At 40.2% G+C, this 26,853-nt stretch overlaps 1 protein-coding gene across 1 annotated transcript in view; it reads right to left on the bottom strand.

Moving 5' to 3' along the window:
• The window catches only part of LEKR1 (leucine, glutamate and lysine rich 1), a 270,778-nt gene extending 258,866 nt beyond the window's left edge, over nt 1–11,912 (bottom strand). Inside the window, exons 1-3 of the mRNA XM_082624460.1 lie at nt 11,829–11,912; nt 11,129–11,345; nt 7,868–7,942 (exon numbers count right to left, since the gene is read on the bottom strand). Coding sequence (XP_082480586.1) covers nt 7,868–7,915 — 48 coding nt within the window. The 5' untranslated portion in view covers nt 7,916–7,942; nt 11,129–11,345; nt 11,829–11,912. The remainder of the gene's footprint in view (nt 1–7,867; nt 7,943–11,128; nt 11,346–11,828) is intronic.
• Nucleotides 11,913–26,853: the final 14,941 nt, after the last annotated feature.

Here is a 26,853-nt window from a genome sequence, read left to right on the forward strand (position 1 = left end):
ACCACAACACTATGAGATTAGGAATAAACTACAAGAAAAAAAACACTGTAAAAAACACAGACACATGGAGGCTAAACAATATGCTGCTAAACAACCAATGGATCACTGAAGAAATCAAAGAGGAAATAGAAAAATACCTAGAGACAAATGAAAATGAAAGCACAATGATCCAAAACCTATGGGATACAGCAAAAGCAGTTCTAAGAGGGAAGTTTATAGCAATAAAATCTTACCTCAGGAAACAAGAAAAATCTCAAATAAACGACCTAACCTTACCCCTGAAGCAATGAGAGAAAGAAGAAGAAACAAAACCTAAAGTTAGTAGAAGGAAAGAAATCATAAAGATCAGAGCAGAAATAAATGAAATAGAGACAAAGAAAACAACAACAAAGATCAATGAAACTAAAAGCTGGTTCTTTGAAAAGATAAACAAAATGATAAACCTTTAGCAAGACTCATCAAGAAAAAAAAGGGAGAGGACTCAAATCAGTAAAATTAGAAATGAAAAAGGAGAAGTTACAACCGACACCACAGAAATAAAAAGTATCATAAGAAACTACAAGCAACTGTATGCAAATAAAATGGACAACCTGGAAGAAATGGACAAATTCTTAGAAAGGTACAAGCTCCCAAGACTGAACCAGGAAGAAATAGAAAATATGAAGAGACCAATCACAAGTAATGAAATTGCAACTGTGATTAAAAAACTCCCAACAAACAAAAGTCCAGGACCTGATAGCTTCACAGGTGAATTCTATCAAATATTTAGAGACGAGCTAACAACTAGCCTTCTGAAACTGTTCCAAAAAATTGTAGAAGAAGGAACACTCCCATACTCATTCTATGAGGCCACCATCACCCTGATTACAAAACCAGACAAAGATACCACAAAAAAAGAAATTACAGGCCAATATCACTGATGAACATAGATGCAAAAATCCTCAACAAGATACTAGCAATCTGAATCCAACAATACATTAAAAAGATCATACATGGGCTTCCCTGGTGGCGCAGTGGTTGAGAGTCCGCCTGCCGATGCAGGGGACACGGGTTTGTGCCCCAGTCCAGGAAGTTCCCACATGCCGCGGAGCAGCTGCGCCCATGAACTATGGCCACTGAGCCTGCGCGTCCAGAGCCTGTGCTCCGCAACGGGGGAGGCCACAGCAGTGAGAGGCCCGCGTACTGCAAAAAAAAAGATCATACACCATGATCAAGTGGGATTTATCCCAGGGATGGAAGGATTTTTCAATATCTGCAAATCAATCAGTGTGATACACCACTGTAACAAATTGAAGAATAAAAACCATATGATCATCTCAATTGATGCAGAAAAGGCTCCTGACAAAATTTAACACCCATTTATGATAAAAACTCTCCAGAAAGTGAGCATAAAGGGAACATACCTTAACATAATAAAGGCCATATATGACAAACCTACAGCTAACATCATAGTCAATGGTGAAAAGCTGAAAACATTTCCTCTAAGATCAGGAACAAGACAAGGATGTCCACTCTTGTCACTATTACTCAACAGTTTTGGAAGTCCTAGCCATGGCAAACAGAGAAGAAAAAGAAATAAAAGGAATCCAAATTGGAAAAGAAGTTAAACTGTCACTATTTGCAGATGACATGATACTATACATAGAAAATCCTAAAGATGCTACCAGAAAACTACTAGAGCTCATCAATGAATCTGGTAAAGTTGCAGGTTACAAAATTAATACACAGAAATGTTGCATTCCTATACACTAACAACGAAAGATCAGAAAGAGAAACTCAAGAAACAATCCCATTTACCATCATATCAAAAAGAATAAATACCAAGGAATAAAGCTACCTAAGGGAGACAAAAGACCTGTATTCAGAAAACTATAACAATATAAGATGCTGATGAAAGAAATCGAAGATGACACAAACAGAAGGAAAGATATACCATGTTCTTGGATTGGAAGAATCAATACTGTCAAAATGACTATACTACCCAAGGCAATCTACAGATTCAATGCAATCCCTACCAAATTACCAATGGCATTTTTCACAGAACTAGAACAAAAAATCTTAAAATTTGTATGGAGAAATGAAAGACCCCAAATAGCCAAAGCAATCTTGAGAAAGAAAAATGGAGCTGGAGGAATCAGGCTCCCTAACTTCAGACTATACTACAAAGCTACAGTCATCAAAACAGTATGGTACTGGCACAAAAATAGAAATATAGACTAGTGGAACAGGACAGAACACTAAGAAACAAACCCCTGAACCTATGGTCAATTAATCTACAACAAAGGAGGCAAGACTATACAATGGAGGAAAGACAGTCTCTTCAATAAATGGTGCTGGGAAAACTGGACAGCCACATGTAAAAAAATGAAACTAGAACATTCTTTAACGCCATACACATAAATAAACTCTAAATGGCTTAAAGACCTAAATGTGAGACTGGAGATTATAAAACTCTTAGAGGAGAACATAGGCAGAACACTCTCTGACATAAATCGCAGGAATATCTTTTTTAATCCATCTCCCAGAATAATGGAAATAAAAATAAAAATAAACAAACGGGACCTAATGAAACTCAAAAGCTTTTGTACAGCAAAGGAAATCATAAACAAAACAAAAAGAAAACCTACAGAACGGGAGAAAGTATTTGCAAATGATGTGACTGACAAGGGATTAGTATTCAAAATTTACAAACAGTTCATGCAACTTAATATCATCAAAACAGACAACCCAATCAAAAAATGGGCAGAAGACCTAAATAGACATTTCTCCGAAGAAGACATACAGATGGCCAAGAAGCACATGAAAAGATGTTCAACATCACCAATTATTAGAGGAATGCAAATCAAAACTACAAGATATCCCCTCACATCAGTCAAAATGGCTATCTTCAAAAAATTCACAAACAACAAATGCTGGAGAGGGTGTGGAGAAAAGGGAACCCTCCTACACTGTTGGTGGGAATGTAAATTGGTACAACCACTATGGAGAACAGTATGGAGTTTCCTTAAAAAACTAAAAATAGGGCTTCCCTGGTGGCGCAGTGGTTGAGAGTCTGCCTGCCGATGCAGGGGACACAGGTTCGTGCCCCAGTCCAGGAAGATCCCACATGCCACAGAGCAGCTAGGCCCATGAGCCATGGCCGCTGAGCCTGCGCATCCGGAGCCTGTGCTCCACAACGGGAGAGACCACAACAGTAAGAGGCCCGTGTACCACAAAAAAAAAAATAAAAAAAAAAACCTAACTAAAAATAGAGCTACCATATGATCCTGCAATCCCACTCCTGGGCAAATATCTGGAGAAAAACATGGTTCTAAAGGATACACGCACCCCAGTGTTCATTGAAGCACTGTTTACAATAGCCAAGACATGGAAGCAACCTAAATGTCCATTGACAGAGGAATGGATAAAGAAGATATGGTACATATATACAATGAAATATTATTCAGCCATTAAAAAGAATGAAATAATTCCCTTTGCAGCAACATGGATGGACCTAGAGATTGTCATACTGAGTAAAGTAAGTCAGGCAGAGAAAGCAAGATATCTTATATCGGTTATATGCAGAATCTAAAAAGAAATGATACAAACGAACTTATTTACAAAACAGACACAGACTCACAGACTTAGAGAAGAACTTTTGGTTACCAGTGGGGAAGGTTAGGGGGAAGGGATAGTTAGGGAGTGTGGGATTGACATGTACACACTGATATATTTTAAATGGATAACAACAAGGACTTACTGTATAACACAGGGAACTCTGCTCAGTATTATGTAACAACCTAAATGGGAAAAGAATTTGAAAAAGAATAGATACATGTATATGTATCACTGAAAAAAAATAATGTTGACAATAAAGATAATGGTTTAAGGCTATATATACATATGTAAATCTGGGACTAAAATACCAGAGATTAATCCATAAAGAAATTTTATTGAGCAATTTTATGAAATGTTTTCATACACAAATTATACATGACACACCTATGTTTCTTTTGTCATTAGTTTCAAAAGCACAATTGCTTAAAAAGACAACACATATACCCGCACACACATACACACATCACTACTTTTCCAGGATGCTAGCGCTAATGTTTCTAAGACAATTTCCTCTTTTTTCTCTACTTTAACTGAACACAAAATCTGACCCTAGCCACAGTGGCCCAAAATGACCTGGAAAATTAAGTTTATTTTTTCTGGCAATGACAATCTGTGCTTGGAAATATAAAACTGTTATTCTGAATAAATTTCAAAGTTCCAAAGTACTAAAATTACTTTACTGAAACAGGACAAAATGAGCTGTTACTGGTAGGGAAAGGGATTGTTATCCCAGAAAGAACAGTGTGCTCTCCAGCCCTTGCACTGCCACTTCTGTTTTGTAAAATAAATAACTCCCGTCTCTTTATTTTACTTTGTGTCCTGTGGTAATAAATATCTCCTGAAGCTAAAATCCTATTACAAGTGCTTATTTTGTCACCATTTATAAAAACAAGAGATCAGTTCTACTTTTGCAAAATAAGTGATTTTTCCACTGATTTGTTGAGGTTGTTCTGACTTCTGTGTATGTCTTCTAGCAAAAACAGCAAAAAAGAAAGTTATTCATTGCTTTTTTTCTAACAAGAGGAGTCCATATGTCTCTGAGATAGGTGGACATTCAAGGGCAGAAGAGATATAGAATTATTACTTTGCTGACCTATAAATGTTGTTTTAGTTTTAAACTGTGGCAATAAAATCCCAAACACAGAACTATACTATCATTACAGGTACATTCTGCTTTCAGAATGCTAGATGAAAATTCTAGCAAAGCTACTGCTTATCGGAGGTCAGAGACAGGTAGGAGTCAGCTCAGTCTAGAGAGTAGATTTACAGATATGATCTAAGTACATATAGAAGTAAGCTGTGGAGTCTAGCAGCAAAGGGGATAAGTATGGTCTTGCCGTCCAGCCCATGGGCCTGTTTTACATTTTCTGCCAGTTGGGGAAATGGGAACCTGAAACATGTTTTATGCTCAATCAGAAATTGTGATAAAAAGCAAAAAGATTAGGGAGTGATAGTCAAAAGATTATCTTATTCTTTCTTCCCTAAGATTCCCTAAGATGAGACTGGGCAGGGGTGGGGGGCATGATTTAACAGTCTTCGTTTTCTAATCAGGCAATGGACTCTCTAACTAGAGCTTATTATCATCAGCATTCTTCTCCACGCTTTTCCTTTGGTGGCCATGTCCCCCCGCCCCACACACACACATTTACTTTTTCTTGCAACTCTTTCTACTGCTACCTATTTTACTATTAGTAGTACAATGTAGTACAGCCATTTTCATTTCCTTTATCACATAACTTTCATGTATTTCATCAACCATCCCATTTCCATATCATACAGCAAAAGTACAGAAAGAAATAAAGGGGAAAGACTCCCCTTCCCTTCCCTTCCTTGATTTCTACACTAACCTTCCTTGACTACACACAGAAAAAAAGGAAACACAGCAGGGCCTTCTCTAGAAAGAATAGCCAGCATAAAAACTAACATAAAAAGTTAACAAAAGAACAAGAAAAAAAAAAAGCCTTTGAAAGACCTCTCTGTCACTGTACATTGATCCACCCACCTCATGTCTTTTTCGATCCAATAAAGAACTGTAGCACAATTTCCAAGCCATTATGAAACACAAAGATTTGTTTTATCTTAATAATGAAATGGTTGTAATCTGAAGTACTCCTATTACTATTATAAGCTATATATCTATCTAACATGATTGTGTATAGAATGATGTACGCAAGCTGACTAAATAGATATACTGGCTGATCACTAAACAATTTAACCAGTTACATTACGGGCAATCTAGAGGAATCAAATATAGGTAAGAAGTTATGGAAAACAGGTAACTTACTTGCTCAGACCAAGCTTTAATAGGCTGTGGGATGCATGTACATATTTTTGGTTGCTTTATCATCAAGTACCCAAAACAGTGTCTTGGCACATTATAGGCACTTGATAAATACTTGTTGTACAAATGTATCTAACTTAGGTCTGAAAAAGTGCAAAGCTGCACTTTATACTCTAAACATTTAGCAGGCCAAGGGCTACTATCACCTCACTTGTCCAGGACCTTAGGCAACTAAGCTGCTCCTGGCCTCCTCACCTCTCTGCACTATATGGACAGCTGCCTGCCATTCAAGCTTTAAGAATATAACCATATTTATAAAATGCTTGGTTTTAGTGTTTTTAAACAACTTACTTAAACATTAAAAAAAACACATTCTTCAAGTCATAAAAACTGTTAAAATAAATACATACTCTTTCACGCATTTGAAACACTTATATTGTTAAACATTCTGTAACCTGGCCAGTTTCTTCTCACCAGTAAGCTTTTGTTCTCTAGGCCCAGAATGCCCTATTCCCTGTCTGTCTCTAGAAATATTTAGCTTTCAAGGGCCAATTCCAGTTCTATCTCCTGCATAAAGATCCTCCCTTGACTATCCTAATACTCAGGGATTCCTCTCCCCACCTTCTCCATTTTCAGAGAAGATACTATCTTATGTGACATTTAAATCAAACACTATCTTTTACAGGGTTTTTTTTTTTTTTCATGTCATTATATATCTGCTTCCTGACAGATGATTGGTATCTGAGTATGGGTATTGTTTCTTACAGATTGTTTTGTTTTGTTTCTTTTCATCTCTACCACACCAGGCTAGTACACAGAAGTAACTCAGTTGAGGGAGAGATAGGACACTCCATGTCTTCAAACACATCTAGGCACCATTTCTCAGGTAAGCATAGCAGAGCTGAGTTCCCTCTGTGCTTACACTCTCATACTTAAAAGGTAAAGCAAATTAAATGCAATGGTTTAAAAGGTCTTTTCTGGTAACTGGACTTCCCTTCCAGTTCCTGCTAGATTGCCATTTACATAAATCTAAAGAACATGCAGTAGAAGTAAGCATCAAGTTAAATCAATGGCATGATTAACGTTAACAGGCAGCCCAAAACAACATGCACAAAGGATAAAAGCATATCTGAGAGCTGACTGCAATTTTTAATTAAAAACTAACGACTGGTGATTAATTAAGAGCTGACTACAGATTTACTTTAAAAACTGAATGATTAATGACAGTTAAGGTTTGAGGTTTTAATTCATGATTTGCCAATCAGTTTCAAAGAGATATATTTTCAATTATGCTGTTAGCAATGTATGCATTGCCAAACTAAACATGGGAGAAATGCTTTTGCCTGAGGACAGCTATAAATTAACAGGGAGGAAAGTAGCATAGCAATGGTGAAAAAGAATTGATTGTTAACCAGATTAAATGAGTTGATATCTATGTAAGGCCTTAAAACACGGTAAAATAAGAATTAAGGTGAAACTGAAATAGACCCTTATAGAGAGACACACTTAAAATTTTTGCATCATAAAAAGTTACAAACTTATTATAATTTCTGTAGTGGTTTACTACTAATTATTTGTTTTGCAAATATAGAATAAATATCACTTAAAATTTTAAACAGAGCCATTTATGTCAGTTGGTTTTTTTTAAATTAGTTTTTGTTTGTTTGTTTTCTGAAAGGCTGCTAGAAAAATATCTAAATATAGCATTTGGCCATTGCTGGAGCCCTCTTTTCACAAGAGCTCCACAAACACCTGGTCAAATACCATGCCAGAATTATATACCTGTCTTCTTTCACAGGCCGAACATTCTTTGCACAGAATTGAATTCTACAGTTTTGACCATTACAATTATTCCCTTCCTTACCCCACCAATTCACTGCAGATCTTCTGACTAAAATAAATATAAAACATTTGAATTCATTCTCCCATGTTTTAGAATTATCTGTTAAAATGCTCCTAATGTTGTGCCGTAATAACATAATATCATACCTTTTGGATTTCTTCAGGTAACGCATGCATGGGAATGTGACGATCCATAATTTCTCAAGATATACTGAGGGAGCTCTGAAGTAAAATAATCCAGAAACATTGATGGTGAGAGTCAGAATTAAAACAATGTGAAGAAAATTCAAATTAAAAGAAATAAATTCCTAGGAGTATTTGGGGATCAATGGTGATAACTGTTTCAACAGATGTTTGTTTCATCAACTCAATGTTAAAAGGTACAGGGCCTCCCTGGTGGCGCAGTGGTTGAGAGTCCGCCTGCCGATGCAGGGGATGCGGGTTCGTGCCCCGGTCTGGGAGGATCCCATATGCCGCGGAGCGGCTGGGCCCGTGAGCCATGGCCGCTGGGCCTGCGCGTCCGGAGCCTGTGCTCCGCAACGGGAGAGGCCACAACGGTGAGAGGCCCGCATATCGCAAAAAGAAAAAAAAAAAAAAAAAAAAAAGGTACAAATGGGTTTTTTTCAGTTAGTTATGAGGCCAATAGAACAGGAGAGACCTCGAGAGAGACTACTGAATTAGAAATAATACTTTCTCTCTTTGGAACTTTATAGTCTAATTGTAACTTCTGTGGTGGTTTACTACTAGTTATTTGCTTTGCAAATACAGAATAAGGATAACAAAATTTTAAACAGATCGATTTATTTCATTTAAAAGAAAGTTTTTTTTTTCTGAAAAGCTGCTAGAAAAAATACCTAAATAGAGTATTTTAGTTCAGCAGATAAGAAAAGCAATTGTGACATGAATGCTGGTTTAAATGATGAAGTACAGAAAAAGATATTTAGAGTTATCAGGTTAAGTATGATATGCAGGCACTGAACAGAAGGGTCATCAAAGCATGAGAAGCCAAGTGCCAATTTTACCACAGATGGACATTTACATAATTTTTATGCAGATGTTTTACTTTTAGTAGATTTTCATTTTCTAATAAAACAATTCAATACAAAACTCTATCACTACTTTCATAAAACCGCACAAGATGAATGAAGGGGCACTTTGGGTTCTGTTTTTTAAATCTTTCCCAAATGTGGAGAAAGAATAGACAGTCCAGTTTCAGGAGTGCGAGATACGTATATATAGAAAGAGAGACAGAGAGAGACAGAGGGGTAGTGAAGGGGGACAGCAGAGTAAGATGATACAGGCACAATTCCATAGCAGGAAAGAAGGCTTGAGGGCCAGGAGTTGTAGACAAGGAACAATCTAGAAGTTCAGGAAAAGAAATGTCTTATCTTTCTCATGGGAGTAGGGAATTAGTGAAGGCTGCCTGAGGTGGTTTACTTTTGCTCAGGACAAGATTTTGACAAAGAGAGACTGAAGAGGCATAGTACTCTATCAGAGACAGTAACCCCAGCAACATAGCAAGGTGCCAGGAAAATTGTAGTTGACAAAAATTCCTGTAGAGGCAGTATTTTTTTTAATTGTGCGAGTATTGGTGGAAGAGGGGATTTCCCATCCCCCGTGGTAGCACAGAGTTCCACGTTTTAATGAGCTGCTGTTTAAAACAAATAGCTAATGGGCTGTCTTCTGACATCAACATAATGTGTTTCTGCGTGCAGGGATGGGGGGTAAAGTTAACTGACGTAGTTAACATAGGCCCACATGGCCAAGTACATAATCATCTGATGTTTGGCAGACTGTCATGGTGATGTGGCAAGAGCTCATTCCTCACAGAAAGCTCATTATTCTCATTTCTGCCATTTTACAATGGGCTCACCATCGGTAAAATAAGATGGCATCATCTTAATTAAACTCTATTGGGAGCAGAATTTTTCCTAAAATTACCAACTAAATCTCATTTTTAAATTTCACGCATAAATTCATTTGAGAGCATGGATCTAGAGACACTATAAACAAGGTATCGTGGAACAGTATCATTATTCTAAATCTATTCCAATTTTGTGGCCTTACTATACCAAGTGGGAAAAATTGGTAGGTCTGATTACTGAGGAAAAATTAAAAATAAAATATCCTGCCAATCCAGAAAATCTCTCCATGATGCAGAGAGAAAACAATTTTAGTACTGAATAAGCATTTAACTAGACTGTGATGCACAGCACAGCTAATCTGCTAATAAGATTACAAAGACAGAAGGAAATCCCACTCTTTTTAATACAGCCAAACAGATACACTCCATTACATACAATGTTCTCAAGATAAATGATAACTTGTCCTCAACACAGCTTGCTGTACTCTCTTTCATAGTTTGTTTTAAATTCAACTGGTAATTGAAGTAGCCACCTGTGCTAGCTAAGAGCGTTTGTTCTAAGGAATACATATCTCTATGACAAAGCAGGTGGTTACCAGAAGTACGAAACTCTCAAGGTAATATGGAGATAGGGGCCTTATCTTCCTTGATGTTTACATTTTAAAGAAATGGCTCCCAGGTGCTCCAGAAGAACATTCTGGGTCTTTAAAATATGTGCATACATATTAAAGGAATAGAGGAAGCCCTCACAAATAAGAGGTTTCCCAAGAAAGGGAGGCGAGAGGTCTCTTTCCCTTTAGGCAAGAGGGAAATTTTTTAATTTGCTCTTGCATTGTTTTACGTTTTTTATCAAAAGAGACCCTTTTATTCTCTCACATTACACACTTTGTAGACTGCCCTTAGACAGGAGGTGAGGTGATAACCGGCAGCAGCCGCGTAGGTATTTGTGAACCTCCTCTCTGACAGGATGACGTCAAAAATACAGACACGTCCCCGATTGCTCACTTCCGATTCCCTTCCTGACACCAGTGTCACGTTGGGCCATTAACTCACGTTCAGCTCTCAGGCCCTTCCCTAAAGAACTATTTACTTGGTGTGAATCACCCACAGATGGGTAGGTCAGGGTCAGGTGAAGCGGAAGTTCGCGTCCTAAGACTTTTCTAAAGCGGCGGGATTTTCCAAACAGAAACCAACTGCAAGTCCAGCCAAAACGGCTGCAGGGGCTTTGAAATCTGTCCCTTTCTAACCCCGTTCCATCGGGACCTGCGGTGGCAGGAAGAGGAGAAGGAGGAGGAGGAGGGTGCGGGGTGAGGCCGAGCCGCGCACTCGCGGGGAGAAGGGGGCGTCGGGTCCGGCGGGCTTGCGGAGACACGACAGGGGCTGCAGCTGGGGTCAGAGGCTAGGCGCCGGGCCCATCCCCTGGGCGCGAGACCACGGCTCGGCTTTCCGGCCCTCTCCCCGGGTGCCAGCACGCCTCCGCTCCGGAACTGCGCCCGGGAACCGGGTCATCCCAGGGCTCAAGGAAACCTTCCATTGTCTCTCACCTAGATTTCAATTATGCCGGGTGCGAAACGGCTTTCCCGGTCTCCCAGGACACTGTGCTGTACGTCGGCCTGACGTCAGGGCGCGATGACGTCACGCCCACGCCGCTCCCCAACGCAGAAGCGGGACTCCCGGGCGCCGCCCGGGGTCCCAAGTGCTGCGCGGAAGCGGGAGATCTCGTGGCGGGGCTCGGAAGAAGGGCTGGGCTTACGCTGGGGGCTGTGAGAGGGAGGCAATGGGTGAGAAGGGCGAGGCAGGGGAGGGTGGGCTGGAGCCGTGGGGGCGACTGCTGGGATGGAGGGAGACGATCCCAGCCGTGCGGCGGGTTGGAGAGACGCTGGCTGAGGTGAAGGCCAAAGCCCGTCTACATCTCACGTCAGGCCCCCGAGTCCTGGTGGCTGACGCAGCAGTGGGCAATTATTGTTCTTGAGCGGAAGAGATGCCTGTAGAGGTCATGGGTGTAAAGGGAAGCTCTGGTCTCAGTCATTGCAGGGAGGGCAAGTTAATTGGGAAGGTGTTAGTAAAATTTTCATACTAGTCCAAAAGTAGTCAAGATGAAGGGGTTAGTTCAAAAGATATCTTGAGACCCGCTAGTCCACAATTTATAGAAGGCTGCCCACCCTTACACGTGACTTACTTTCCTTTCTTCGTTCAAAAGAAAGTGTTTATGGATGACCTACTACGTAATAAGCAACTGCATACCAGGCTGGGGTGATGCTCATGACTGAATCCATGCAGGGAACTCGTTCATAGTCCAGATCTCTCCTTTGAGGATTTTATGAGGTCCGAAATGCAGCTCTTCCAAGAAATAGAACATTCGCAGCTTGCTAGCCGGGTAAGAGACTTACTACTATTGAATGAAATAAGGTTGAGTAAATACAAAGAAAATACAAAATACACTTAACCTGATTGATATTTTTGCCCCAATGCCTACCAGTGACTTTGTTTCCACTCCCTAAAAGAGAGCATCTTTCTTCATTTGGAAAAGATAAGCAATAATTAGAGGATGGAAGAGAGGGTTAAGGGAAGCAGAGGACAGCCAATGAAGTGGTCAAGTACAGCATGTTTATGAGAAATGCAAAGAACTTTCAGAGCTGTTCATCCTCAGCATGTTTCTTTGAGGGACAGTGAAGTAGGATTGTTCTCATTTTGTAACAATGGGGGTTTAGGTTAGGGGGTTTAGCATCCAGATCCATGGAGTGCTTTATCTGGAACAGGAATTGCACACCTAAAGCAAGATCACTCTTCTGAGGCTAGTTTGGCTATTGTATGATTATTAGCGTTAATAATATTTATTGAGTACTTTGTATATATGATAAGGAAACACTTTAAGGATGGGAGATCCAGCTGCAAGGCTGTAATTCATTGTGTGGTCTCATTTCACCTGTGCTTATTCATCTCTACAGTGACATTGAGACGGATTTTCCTTCCACTGTAAACGTCCCTTAGACCTTCACACTGTCCAATAAGATAGGCACATGTGACTACTTAATTTGGTTAAAATGAAATAGAATTTCAAATTCCATTCCTTTATTGCACTAGCCACATTTCAAGTCCTCGGTAGGCACATGTTGCTACCACATGAGACAGCACATATATAGAACATTTTCATCATCAAAGAAAGTTCTGCTGAACACTGGTACACCCAGTAAGAATTTACAGGATAAACAGAGTTAATAAATTGTGAAGAATAGACCTTGTTAAAAGAGTAGCAGTGAAAAGTTGTATTCCTGAACACCACAGACCCACCCCTACCCTCACTCCATATAAGGAACCAGCTTGCCCCCCACACCCCCTCTATCCCACCCCTGCAGGGAGCAAGCAAGAGAACCTGTTGTTTTCGCTCCCTAGTACTGCAGCAGGATTCCCAGTAAAGCCTTGCCTGGAAGGAAAAAAAAAAAAAAGATGAAGAGTTGTAACAGGGTTTTACAAAACAGGTTTTTAAAAAAGTTAAAAAAAAAAAAAGTAATCCAAAAAGCCTCTTCCCATTGTTGGTGTGTGTTTTTTCTTGACTCTTGGTTGGTCTCAGTCTCTCCCTTTACCTCTCCAGGGTTTTTTCCCTTGTCCCTTTTGTTTTTCCAGTCCTTTTCCCCACCCCATTACTGGCCATACTGGAACTGAAGTAGAATTTAAAGCATTTCCATCATTGGACATACTGAATAAAGTTTTGTTTTATCCTCTTCTTAAATTTTAAACTAGGTAAGTTTCACTTTTTATTGTGACTTTTAAAAATAATCAGTGAGAACCAAATTGAGTTCCTTTTAACCTCTTCTGTGACCGTTTATTATTCTTTTTCTCCTGTGGGTCAATGACCCCTGAGAGGGAAAAAAAAAAACCTCCCTAGTTTTGGAAGTAGAGTCTCTGTAAAGTGATAAACTAGGGCTTTCCACATGGTCCGCACACCTTTGTGTTGTAGCATTAAGATTTGTGAGAACACAGTGTCTATGCTTCTGTTATGAATTTGAATTTACCTAAGATATTTATCCAGCAAGGCATTGTCATTCATCCCATTCATTCTGGTAAGTAATATTATGCCCCCTCCTCTCCTCTCCCTGTCCCCACATGAAAAGCATTTGGGAGAATAGGTACTTTGTCTGCAAGTCTGATACAAAGACCAGGAAGTCTACCCAAGATTGCTTATTTTAAAGTGAGCTCAAAACTGTACAAAAGGAGCATGACAAAATTACAGTTAGCCCAACTTTATTTTTATCCTGTGAATCAGAACACAGTACAACACAACACTGAGATCCTCAAGAGTTTGAAAAAAGTCGTTGCAGACGGGCTTCCCAGATTGGAAGCAACAATGGCTTTCACTGCTATTTCTGGGTTCCATCCAATGCAAGTGCAGAATTTTTTAAAAGCTAACATTTACTGGGCTCTTTCCTGGCATTTCATACACAGTGTCTCATTTATGGAGAATCCTTCCAAACATAACTCAGTCAGATCCTATTTATTGTTTACTCTCACTCAAATGATGGAAGTGGCCAAGGGCATGACCCAACACTTGAGCACTAAAGTGTACTTGGACTGAATATGAGTGTAAGCAGAAGCACCTGGGACTCCTGTATTGGGTTAGCTGACTCTGCCAGCCAGCCAGTATCCACGGGACCTCAGCCTGCTATGGATGTCACATGTAAATACCCAAGAAGTATTTAATTCTGGAAATGTAACTTTGTGTTATACTTACTTTTTTCATAACTTTTCCCATACAGCTTCATTAAAAAAAAAAAAAAGTCAGCTACAAGTGACCACCTGCTTTTTTGTACTTACCACATTTTATTCCCACCAAAATGTGGAAAGGATTTTCTTTTGTTTTTTTTTTTTAACTGCTAATCAATAGTTAGACTCCTTTGTAAAACTGCTTTGTCTATTTTGAACCCCAAATAACTCTGGTCTACAGGTGGCTTGAACACAAAATACTGTTTGTGGGTTTAGACTCTATATTTTTGAATCCATCACATGTGCAGTGTAAACTAGAGTACCTAATAAAATGAAGGTCACAATGTTTAAATAGCACTTCTCTCTAGGAGTTCAAATGTTTTGTCATCTGTGCAGAAATAAATTGTGTACTGAACTCTTTTTAGCCCTGAGAATATGATTATTGAACAAAATTTCCAATGAGACAAGTTAGGCCTTAAAGCAATAAAACATCTACTTTCAAATATTAAAAGTCAAGCTCAACAGTGAAACCTTTGATGATCATAAATGTATTCTTTTGTGGCCTGTTCACTATTGGTAAGAGCTTTACCCAAAAATGTACTGTGTGCCAAATACAGTTTAATATTTGTCAAACCAATATGTTTATTTTTAATTGAGATATAACTGACATATAACATATTAGTTCCAGGTATCCAACAGAATGATTCAATGTTTGTTTATATTGTAAAATAATCACAAGTCTAGTTAACATCCATCACCACACATAGATACAAATTTTTTTTTCTTGTGATGAGAGCTTTTAAGATCTACTCTCTTAGCATCTTTCAAATACACAATACAGTCACGATGCTGAACATTACATCCCTAGAACTTATTTATTTTCATGAATATATTTAAAAACACAAAAAGAATAAAGCTCTAAGGTAGTGACTTAAAACTCTTGTAATGCATTTGATGTTCAAAAATATGGCACTGATAGGTCTTTAAACCTTAGCATCCAATATCTAGCCTATAACAAATGTTAATGAATTCAAAGACCAAACAAAGACAACTGCCTTATGCATTTAAAAAACAACTTTTTAAAGAACTTGTTAAATGAAATTATTACTTGTTTCTGAGATTTCCATAAGATTCTAATGAAGCACCTAAGAGCCTAACATTTGTTTTGATACGTGATTGGCAGAAGTGATTTCATTCTACTTTTATAGAGATGAAGCTCATGATTCTGCGCCTATAATTTTAGGTAGCTATGGAATTTATAAGAATCGAATTAGGGCAATTTTCCTGTCATTTTGTTATATCTCTATTAATAGAATATTTTAATACCATTAAATAAGGAGTTGTGAATCATCTTAAAGAGATTTTCTTACGAACTAAAATCAAACATTATTATCAGACCTATCAACGGCTGAATTTTTTTTTTTTTTGGCTGCACCATGGAGGATCTTAGTTCCCAGAACCTGTGCCCCGTGCAGTGGAAGTGCAGAGTCCTAACCACTGGACCATCAGGGAATTCCCTATCAAACAGGTGAAAAAAGATTAAAGTAATGATAGTAGCCCTGGTTTGCAAGGGTGTAGAGCAATTAGCACTCTTAAACACTGCTTTTAGGGTGAAAAAATTAATGTGTTTTAATACATTATGTTTTAAACACCTTGAAATATTCAAAACTATTATAGTGGACACCTGATTCCCCCTTCTTCCTTTTGTTCAGGAATCCAGACCTCATCACCCTCCCCTCCCCTCCCCCCACCCCTAAGCACACGTGAATCAGCCCAACTCCAGGAATGAGCTCAGGTTAGATCAATTCTACTGGCCACTTCCCCTTTACCAGTTATTTAAATCAGGAATGGACCTATGACCCAATTCTCCAAGAGAAGGCTGCTGGAAGCTTCTGGGAGAGTTCTTTGTTATTAGCACATATATTTAGTGTTCATCACAGTCTTGTTTATAATGTTTAAAAATCTGAAATACAAAAATGAAATAAATTGACTTATCAAACAAGAAGATTGTGCAGCTGTTTAAAATTATGATGTAGTTTATTGGTGATGAATGTCCCAGTGAATTCTATTCTTTTTTTCTATGAAAAAAAAGTTACAAATAGCGTTATAAATTTTTAAAACGTATTCCACATAGCATTCTAAATATACATTTTGTTAATTATTACTATCAATGTATATTCTGTTAGAATATCAAGGTACCTCACAGAATCAACAGAAGAGCTAAATAACCAAGCTTCAAGAAAGCAGGAAACAGGACTGCTTTGAGAACTCTGGAACTCTAAGAAGTCATGGAAAGTCTCAGCCCTTTGAATCTACCCCTTACTGAAAGTTGGTTCCTTTCTCTTTTACAGTGTCTGCATGTGGCAGGGCAGTGGTCGCTGACAGTCCAGTTTTGACACCAAGAGGAAAAGGGGCTTCTATTCCCAACCTCCAGGTAGAAAAATGCCAGGAAATGACTGTTTAGCACACCTTGAGTTACACACCGATTCCTTGACCAAATCACTGAAGCCAGGAGGAGACAGGTACCTGCCTCCTGAGCAACTGTGGTGACCAGGGAGGCAAGGCCACACATGATGACACCTCCCTTTCTAATTACATGTCTAGAAGAGTAAGGCAGAAGCAGAATCCGAGAAGGGGCAGTTCTGTCCCAGAAGACAGGAAGAGTGTTAGGCAGGTAAAATAAACGTTCCTACATACACAAGTGAGAATCTGAGTTAGCTGGGAGAACATTTTAAAATTAAACAGCGAATCTTGCTATCTTTCCACATGTGGTAAATTGAGAGGTGAACATGCGTCTTCTGAAAGAGCCTTCTGGGAGTTTATGATAGGTATCCTAACCCCGGAGAAGCCCCTCTTATATAATGGTGTGTTACTTGTGTAACAAGTGTGTGTGTAACTAGGCACCACAGGCCCAAGGGTAATAATAGGGAAATAAATAAAAGCATAGATGCACCAAATCAAACTTTACATAAATAAAATAAGTTAATGTGGAATTTTGAGAGCTTAGACGACTGGAGTGGTCTTGTGTGTTAAACTGTCTTGGTGTTTATATTTTTGTTTTTCTCTCCAAACTTATCTACAAGTCAACAAATATTTGAATTATATAAACAGATATCTGAGTGAAAAAAAAACATTTTTCCCGCACATGATCTTGAGAAGGAACTTGGATTATGGCGTCCTGTGAAGTCACTTTTTTTTCTTTTAAATGTCCTTGGGACTCTTGAGTCAACATGTAATAGAGGGCTCTCCAGTTACTACGCCATTAAAATCAGGCACCTCTTCTTTTAAAATAAAACACTGGCAAGAACGCTTCTAGGAGGAATGACAGCTTGCACAGCATCACTCTGTTACTAATTCTTGCGCAGAGTGCACAAAATTTGCGTCCCAAAGCCACCGTCCTTGCTCTGATTCCTTCCTGTGATAGCATGTCACACGAACCGCACCTGTGTGCCCTGACTCTTAATGTAAAGCTTTCGTTGGAAAGTTTCCCCGGAACGACTGCTTATTGATAGACCAGCTCTGGTTCCCAGTTCGTTTAATACATCCTGTCTGAGCGGGTTTTATTACCGAATGTCACCCAGGTTCCGATAACAAAGAGTCGCCGTGTCCTCTCCGATGAACTCACTCCCCGTCCCAGAAATATAGCGTGACGCCTCTCCCCGCTGCGGTTATAAAAGTGGAAACTGGGCGCCGCCCTCCTGCACCTGTGCTCCTGCCCCGCGATGGCGGCGGCGGCTGCCGGCGAGGCTAGGATGGCGGACCGAGGCACGAAGTGCGTGCAGCCGCCGGGCGGCGGGTCACGCAACCCCGCGGCCCCGCCCCCGCCGGCTGCGCTCGCCGCTTCCGCGCTCACCCGGGCTTCCTGGCCAGCCAAGTGCCCGCCTCGCGTGCCGACCCGGCCGCCTAAGCCCGCGAAGAATCCGGTTCCTCCCGGCCCCCGCCGCCGACTTGAGCCCGAGCGGCTGGTGCGCTCATTTTAAGGCCGAAAAGTGCCCAGCTCCGCTGCTTTAAAGCAAACAGCACGGGCGGCGGGATGAGGGCGAAGGGGAACGCGGGCGAGGAATCGGTCTCGCCCCGAGGACACCTGTCGGCTTCCTGAGCTGCCCCGGCGCTTGTTCGCTGCCTGCCTTGCCCGGGAGCTCGGTCGCGAGCCACAGCAGCTTCTCGCCCCACCGATGTTGCGCCCCGGGATAGGGACGCCCGGGAAGGGGGTCGCGCGCCCCCCTCCCCCAGCGCCCCACCGCAGCCCCGCCTGCCGGGAACCCGGGGCGCACGTGAGGCGAGTGGCGTTGCCGGGCGACTGACCACGTTGACCCGGCGCTTTCCCACTCCGAGGGGGTTGGCAGCTGTGCGTCAGGGGGCGGTGAGGGACAGGGCCGAGGCTGAAAAGAACGAAGGCCACCGCCTGGGAGGTCAGGTTATTTGTTGACGTCCGGAGGCCGTCTTTCTGCAGCCTGAGAACGGCGGCGTGATGACAAGCAGGCTGGGTATCCAAGGAGCGGCGAGGCGCGTCTGCACGAAAGCTTCGGGGTGGGCGCGCCGGCGGCCCCGGTGCCTCTCACGCTACGCCGCGTGCCGCCGAGGCTGCGCGTGTCGTGACGAGCTGCGATGAACTTAGTCAGTTACCACAGCGTCAGGGCTGGGAAGTGCAGCCTGTCACGCACCCCGGCCTCTGCGGCGCGCCGGCCCTGACCCGGCGGTTTGGCCGCGCCGGCTCTGGCAGAGGGAGCTGGGGGTGAATCAGCCCCTTCCAGGGGCTAGAAAATGCGATGTGCACAGTTAGGGGGTGGATTCCATGAGCAAACCCGTTTGCGAGGCGCACACTGATAATGATTTCTGTGAATCAGTGTCTTATACTTTGCCCAGTAGGTAACTGTCTAAAAACCACTCTAACACGGAGCTCAAAGGTCGTTAAAATGTGCCTTTAATTTGCTTATATTACTTCGTTCGACAGGCGGTGCACAGGGTTTGCATATGCGTGCATGGAATTCAATCTACACAGTCAAGTCTGGAGGCATGGTTTGGCAAGAGGGATAATTGTGAATTCAGTACGAGAGTCAGGGTACAAACAGTATGATTACTTAAAAGGACAAATGAACTGAAAAAAATAATTGACCATGACACGAGGAAGCCATTACATTCATCCTTTCATGGTCTTGAACATCTTGTACCAACTCAGCTATAACACACAGCAGAAACTTATAATTAGACACAGAAAGCTCAAGTATTTAGCTGCACCAGGCAAACAAAATATAAAAATAAAAAAGCTGTATGTTATAGACACATGATTGACATCCATAACATAAGAGAGGTATATCTTTAAAATTTTTTGTATTTCAGTCATTTCCTTAGTATACATGTGACTCACTGGTAGGTATGCCACTATGAAACAAATAGGATTAATCACAAAATGCAGAAAAATCTCTTCTGAATTTTAAATATTTGTTATGAGAAAATTTTTTTAACAGATTGCAGTGTTCGTATGATGCAAGTTCAGTAAGGAAATAGGGACTTGAACCTAAGTACCTAACAAACTGCATCAAATGAACGTTTTGAATGAAGTAAAGAATGAGTGAATGAATGAATGTGTAGGCAGTCCTCTAATGGTTAGAGCTGTGAACTAAAATGTCTTGAGTAATGCAGCCCTGCCACTGACTCATGTGGGATCCTGGTATGATGGAAATAATGCTTACAGCATACCTACTTCACCAGAGGTGTGGGGAGGACTATTCCTTACTCACCAAAGGTGCTTTGAGATCTTTGGAGGAAGGTGATACATTCAAATATTATAAATAATACACTGCAATTATGACGGCCCATATATAAAATTAGAAAAGTATAAAATAATGTTTAAATACAACTGTGCCACCAATTTTTGTTTGTACTTTGTCTATCAAGTACTGAACTACAGTGTGGGAGGCTGCAGCCTTACATAATGTATTTGGTTTATAGATGTTTTATTGTCAGTTGACAAATAGCTCATGATGTGCACTGGAAGTTTTATGTTTATTTATTTATTTTTGGCCGCACCGAGTAGCTTGTGGGATCCTAGTTCCCAGACCAGGGATAGAACCCGGGCCCTCAGCAGCGAAAGCACAGAGTCCTAATCACTGGACCACCAGGGAATTCCCTGCAATGGAAGTTTTAAATAATTGATATTTGAGTAGTATTTGTGGTGATGGTATTTTATAAGAGAGCTGAGACCTCTGGCCTATGAAGTACCTAGAAGAAAACTTATTTTTGATGACTTTCTAATTTGATCTGTGGAATCTTGAAAGCAAGAGACTATCTTGGTGTATTTTCCTGATGCTCAGTGACTGAAAGTCTAGGATTAGAGATTTACTTAATCAACATATTAAGGGACCTACTGTGTGCCAGGCATTGTTATAGATGTTGGAGATAGAGCAGTAAACAGACAAAACTGATTGATTACTTAATGTTTAAATGTTTTTGCCTCTATTTAAATGCAAAACACCTTAGGAATAGTAATACAGTACGTACATCTTTGTGTAAATGTAAAACTAGCTCCTCATCTCAGCTTTTAGAAGAGATCTCCTGAGAGGCAAAGGAAGTCACTACAGAGTGGTAAGTGGTTTTAACTTGAATCAGAAGGCAGATACCATGCTTAATCAGCCTCTTCTATTTAGAAAATCATAAGATGAAATCACTCAGTACTGCCTGTTTTCCATTATTCTTCATTTCAAAGTTGCCCACATCTTTCTTAATGCCCTCTGCTATCATTGTAAGGCTCTGCATACCCTTTCTGCCCAGCCGCCATACACTTGTGTGGTTTGTTGACTGCATAATGGTGCCTGGCAGAGGAGGTGGGGAGGCTTTGAACACCAGCCCCTAGCTTCACCTCCTAAGATATATGCCATCCACCTGAGGAAGGGCTGCCTTCTTTAAAATTTGAACAAAACACCATAGGGCGCAGGGGCTCTCTTTGTTCTTCAGAGCTCTCAGGCACCTGGCTCCCATCTGCCCCTTGACGTGTATTTTCATACTGTATTTAATAGCACTGCTCTGTTATGAGTCGCAAGACAGGGAGCAATGGGGGATGGGGAGAAGCCAAGGCTGAAGGAGAAATGAACCAACCCTTGTCAGTTTCCAGGATGTCCAATTAATATCTAGATCAATGGGGACTTCCCTGGTGGCGCAGTGGTTAAGAATCCGCCTGTCAATGCAGGGGACACAGGTTCGAGCCCTGGTCCGGGAAGATCCCACATGCCGCGGAGCAACTAAGCCCAAGCGCCACAACTACTGAAGCCCGCGCATCTAGAGTCCGTGCTCCGCAACAAGAGAAGCCACCACAATGAGAAACCCACGCACCGCAAAGAAGAGTAGCCCCCGCTCACCGCAACTAGAGAAAGCCCGCACGCAGCAACGAAGGCCCAATGCAGCCAAAAATAAATAAATTTATTTTTTTAAAAAATCTAGATCAATGAAGACTAGCCAAGGCATGATGCTGTGTGCATGTTCTGTAGCAAAAGTGAAACAATGCTGGAGCAACAACCTGCCTTTTCCGTTTTAGCAAACTGGAAGACCTGTCAACTCACAACAGGTTGCTCAGTACTGCATTGCAACCGGAGAACATGATACCATCAGACAACATGGCTCAACCTTTTGGTTGCGCTTATTTGTAGGATTTGATGTCAGATGACTTGATAGAGGATATATGTCCTGCTGAACCCTGGGGACAACCTTGGTATTAAAGCCTTTTCCTTTTCCCATTGCTAACTTCTCTGTGGTTTGTTGATGTTAATTCATGTTGCAAACAATGAGTGGTAGAGACTGCAGTCAAGATGTAGTGACCTGATTAGTCCAAACTCCTGCAGGGGAGACGTGCAAATAGATAAGCCCCAACAGGACCTGAAGAGCCATGTGGTTTTGAAATCCTGGGTGGATGGGCCCCACCCTGTATGCACCTTAAATCTCCTGGTGCTCTGAAGGGATAATTATTGCTCAACAACTCGGGGGATGAGTTAATTAGATCTTTGTATGATTTGATTATAATAAACTTACTAAAACCTGCAAATGTGTGCACAAGATAGATATATTTTTTAAACATGGAATTAATATCATATAAGAGCATAAAAATGATCCAACTGCATTAGCATCTTTTAAAATATAGTCCCTTTCTAATAATAGTTAAGCAGATAGTTTTGTAGTTTAACATATAGGACTAAAGCAAATGCAACATATGAAGGAATGTGTTTACTCAGCACTACACAATTTATCGTTTCACTTATCAAGTAAAGATTCCTATGGTATTTCTTAAATTAATTAATGATTATTATCTACAAAATCCTTTAGAGAGTATTGCTTTCAGTTTTATGTAGTTTCAAAATGGAGAAACAGATGAAAGATTCTATAAACATTATACTTACCAAAGATAAGAATTAAAGCAATTGTGGAACTTTACAGATAGAAAGACACCTGGTAAATATAGTTTATTATTATAAGCTGATTAATATAATTCCCTACTTGAGACAATAAATGTAGCACACAGTAGATTGTCTCCTGTTTGATGACAGAGACTGCTTGTTGTTGATATTTGCATCGCCCTAGTACCACCCAATAAATGGTGATGATTGAATGAATCAATTAATGAATGAGTATGAGAGAAAACCCATAAGAACTATCCTCCAAGCACTTCACTCTAATCCCTGGGCCCTCCCAGTTTCTCTCTTGCTGAGTGCCTTCCCAGATTATTGATGCCTTACCGTGAGCAATCAGGAAAAAGGAAGCAATGCGGATGGGAGGCTAGCTGTGGTCAGATGCCTCTGAAATGAACAAAATATTTGCAGATGTTTCAACAAGTGGAGGGGTTGGGCTGAGTCTAGGCCACAGGAAACAACTTCCACACCTTGGGGCTAGTACAATAAAGGTATCATCACTCAGCAGCACAGGATTCTGTTGGAAACTTGAAAAGGCACTCAAAGTTGGAATGCTGCATGAATCCAGACTTGCCTCAGGAATGCCACAAGTGATCAGAATTAAGTATAGAAATTAATGTGATTTGTAAAAATAGCAGTAAGGATCATGGTTATCTGGAAATCAAATCCTTTAATCACTTTGGACAGAACTAATGAAACTAGAAGAAACCATCACTGATTTTGAGAGTCTCCTTCTAAATTAGTTGGCCTTTGGCTTTTGGAGAGCAAAGTTCAAATTGCAGTTCCTGTCTGACAGGAAAATAAGTCAGACACAAAGTAGATAGATAGTCTTTTAGACTCCAAACTGAAACAGCAGGGCATAAAGGAGATCTGAGTCTTGAAGAACATTTGTGTTTGGAATTGCTGAATTCATTCACCTACTGTGGCATTTTTCACTGTGCCTTTTGAGGCTGTTCGCTTTAGATTCATGATATTTGTCTTTGCTGGCAAATCTGTGCAAATGTAAATAAGGAGTTTTATATTTTCTAATGGAAAATTTCGAAATTCTACTATGTTCTGTGCATGTTCTCTTCTGGAGCATGTTAACTCTCTAGCTGTGTAGTGGAGGATGGGGCACATGATTATAAGTATCAACTGCTTGATAAGATAGTAATAAGATACAAAGACACCTTAAAAAGCTCAGAACAAAGTGCAGCCATTTATTGGCTTTGTGCCCCCGTCATATTACTACCCAAGCCTATTTTCTCATCTCTAATATGGTACCAATTGGAGGATGGTTTTGGTTTTGGCTCAGAGGGCAAGGAAGAGACTATTTTCTAAAACAATTTTCTGAATGCTTGGCAACATTGGATTTGTTCCATAAAATCCTAAACTTTTAAAGTGAGAAGAACTCATAGTAGCGTAGCTCTAGACGCTTCACTAATAGAGTTATGCTTTTTATCACCCCCAAATGAAAGTTTTTTGAAAAATTATAAAGAATAAAAGAAAATGCTGGCACTATTGACTGGGATATTTGGGGGGTAGAGCAAAATTAATTAACCCGAACATTATTAGAGAATTATACATGTGTTGCTATTCTAAGTGAATTGCCCTTTCAGAATATTGGAATTCAATATACAAAGACTAAATGCCAATGCTGGCAGAAAATTCTTTCATCTTTAAAAAAAAAAACAAACAAAAAAAACTGTGTATGAGATTTGTTGCAACTCCCTATTACAGAAGTAGATCAATAGAGCAAAGAAGAAATCTAAATGGCATCAAGACACCAAATTCCTCATTTTATGGGTGAGGAAACAAATTCAGAGAGGATAATTTATTTAAACTAATAATAATAATAATAATAGTTATTATTATTATTATTATTATTATTACAGGTGCTATGCAAGGCACCAGTCTTGCTTCTGGGCATTCAGCAGTGAACCAAACAGATGTGGTTTCTTGCCTTGAATCATACAGTTAATGGAGGAGCTGGAACCAGAAATAAGTCTGTGGATTTCTAATTAAAAGAGCTTGCATTGATCAAGTACTGACTCTGGACCAGGCCCTAAGTGTTTCACCTACATTAACTCTTGAAATCTTCACTAACTTATAGTAGGGTGGAATGTGTCTTCCCACTCCTGTCGTCTCCTCCTGTGTGGAGGGAGCTCCATAAATGTAATCATCCTGGCTCCTCTCTCGACATCTGAGTTTGGAAAGAGTAACAGCCCATGAGTAGCCCAGCATCTTCTCTTCTTTAGGACTGAGCTATCCTGAAGGGAATGTTTGTTCTTCTTTGCTCTTCCAGGCCCAATGATGAACAGGGCAGAGGGAGGCCTTTTTAGGTCTTGTGAGTGGGGAGAGAAGTCTCATACTGGGGTTTTAAATGAGGAAAGCAACTGTCAGATATCAGCTTTCTCATCAATAAAATCTCTGTCTGTATGTATGCAAGAGAGAAGCATTTCATAAAAATAAAAGTAAGCAAGTGTTTACTGTTGTATTTGAACCATCCCAAACCAGCCAAGTTCTCTCCATTGTGCATATCTGTGCCTCATGTTCTGACCTCACCTGCCACAGCATCCAGGAAATAGTGTCTTATAATATCAATATAACCTTCTGGGATCGTGTGGCCCAAGCAGCAGAGCAGCTTGCACAGCAGCCTGGACCTGTTGCAGCTGGTACAAAAAATTAACCATCATACCTTCTAAACAGATTTGGTCCAATTTCCTCAATTTCTAAAACTGTGAGTTTGCAGTTGGGCTTTTTGGGAGACAGAGTGACCAGATGATAGGAACTTGGGATTTATAGAATTAGAAGACTTAGATTTGAGTCTACGCTGGGTAAGTCTCTCTAACTTTGAACCTCTGTTTTTCCTCTAGATGACAACACAGATTGCCTTACTGAGCTCACTTGGTTGTTTGAGGCCCAAAGAGGAAAATGAACATGTAAGTGCTTTGTAAACTGTAAAAAACTATAAAAAATGTTAGTTGTTTTGCAGGCTTAAAGGGTAATCTTTTAAATCATAGTTCTCATTTTTGCTATGGATTTTAAGCTTAACTTATACAAAGGTGTTTGTATGGTTTGGTGGTTCATAGTGGACTAGAGGGTTATTATTTAAAGGCTGAGAACCACTCTCCAACTAAGCTCTCCCCTCTTCCAACCAACATTATGTACTTAATTAATGTAATTAACAAATAAAAACCTCTCTTCCATTGCTGTCTAAATTTTTACCATTAGTCTTTTGCATTACATAATGCCTCTCTCAGTGACTCCCTTTGAATTTTGAGCAGGTTTGTAAAATACTTGCCCAGTAAGAAGAAGCAGCAGTACACATAAAAATTGGAGTACAGTTGGGAAGGATAAAAGAAAGGCTGCAGGCAGGTGAAAGGCGCAGAAAAGTCTAGGCTATAAATTTCAAACAAAAGTACTGATAAGGAAACAGGAGGGAGCAGAAGGTCACCAGGAGCAAAGGGAACATGGTTTCAAAGTGGCACCTTTAACACAAATTGTTTTAAGGCTTGCTCCCTCTGATCAATCTACCATATCTCAACCTGGAAGTCAGAAGAAATAGATTCCAATCCTGCCTCAATGACCATCTAGCTGGGTAACGTTGGGTATGTAACTTTGCCTGCTGGGGTCTCATTGTCATTATCTGTAAAATGAAAGTTTTAGACAAATATTCTCTAAAGCCATTTCTATAACAAATATTCTATAATTCTAGCGAAGAGCCCATAAGTTTCCTCCTCTTTCAACATTTAAGTCTTATCTTCCTCCAGGGGAAAAATTATCTTAGAAATGTGATAAGAAGTAGGGATATGTGTATGTTTGTGTGTGTGTGTGTGGACACCAATGGTAAAGTTACATCAGAACATCATAAGCCAGAGAAAAGCATTTCATAAAAAATAAAAACAAAGAGTAATTAAGCAATTGTACACTATCATACTTGAACCATTTCTCTTGTAAGCAAAGGAACTTCCCAAGAAGTTGTTCCAATTATATTTGTATTCAGACATGATCACAGTCCAGTTAAAAAACTGTTGAGCCTTACAAACACTACTTGGAATATTAAAGAAAACACACCAGCATTTAAAGCAGGCCACCAGCATAAAAACATAGTCACTAAGAGAACAAATGAATAAAATATGAACAATGGTTGTTAAATCCTCAAAACAATACATTTTTCTCCTGAGTATAAA

The sequence above is a fragment of the Mesoplodon mirus genome (assembly GCF_964341445.2).
Source record: "Mesoplodon mirus genome assembly, chromosome: 6".
Classification (NCBI taxonomy): Eukaryota; Metazoa; Chordata; class Mammalia; order Artiodactyla; family Ziphiidae; genus Mesoplodon; species Mesoplodon mirus.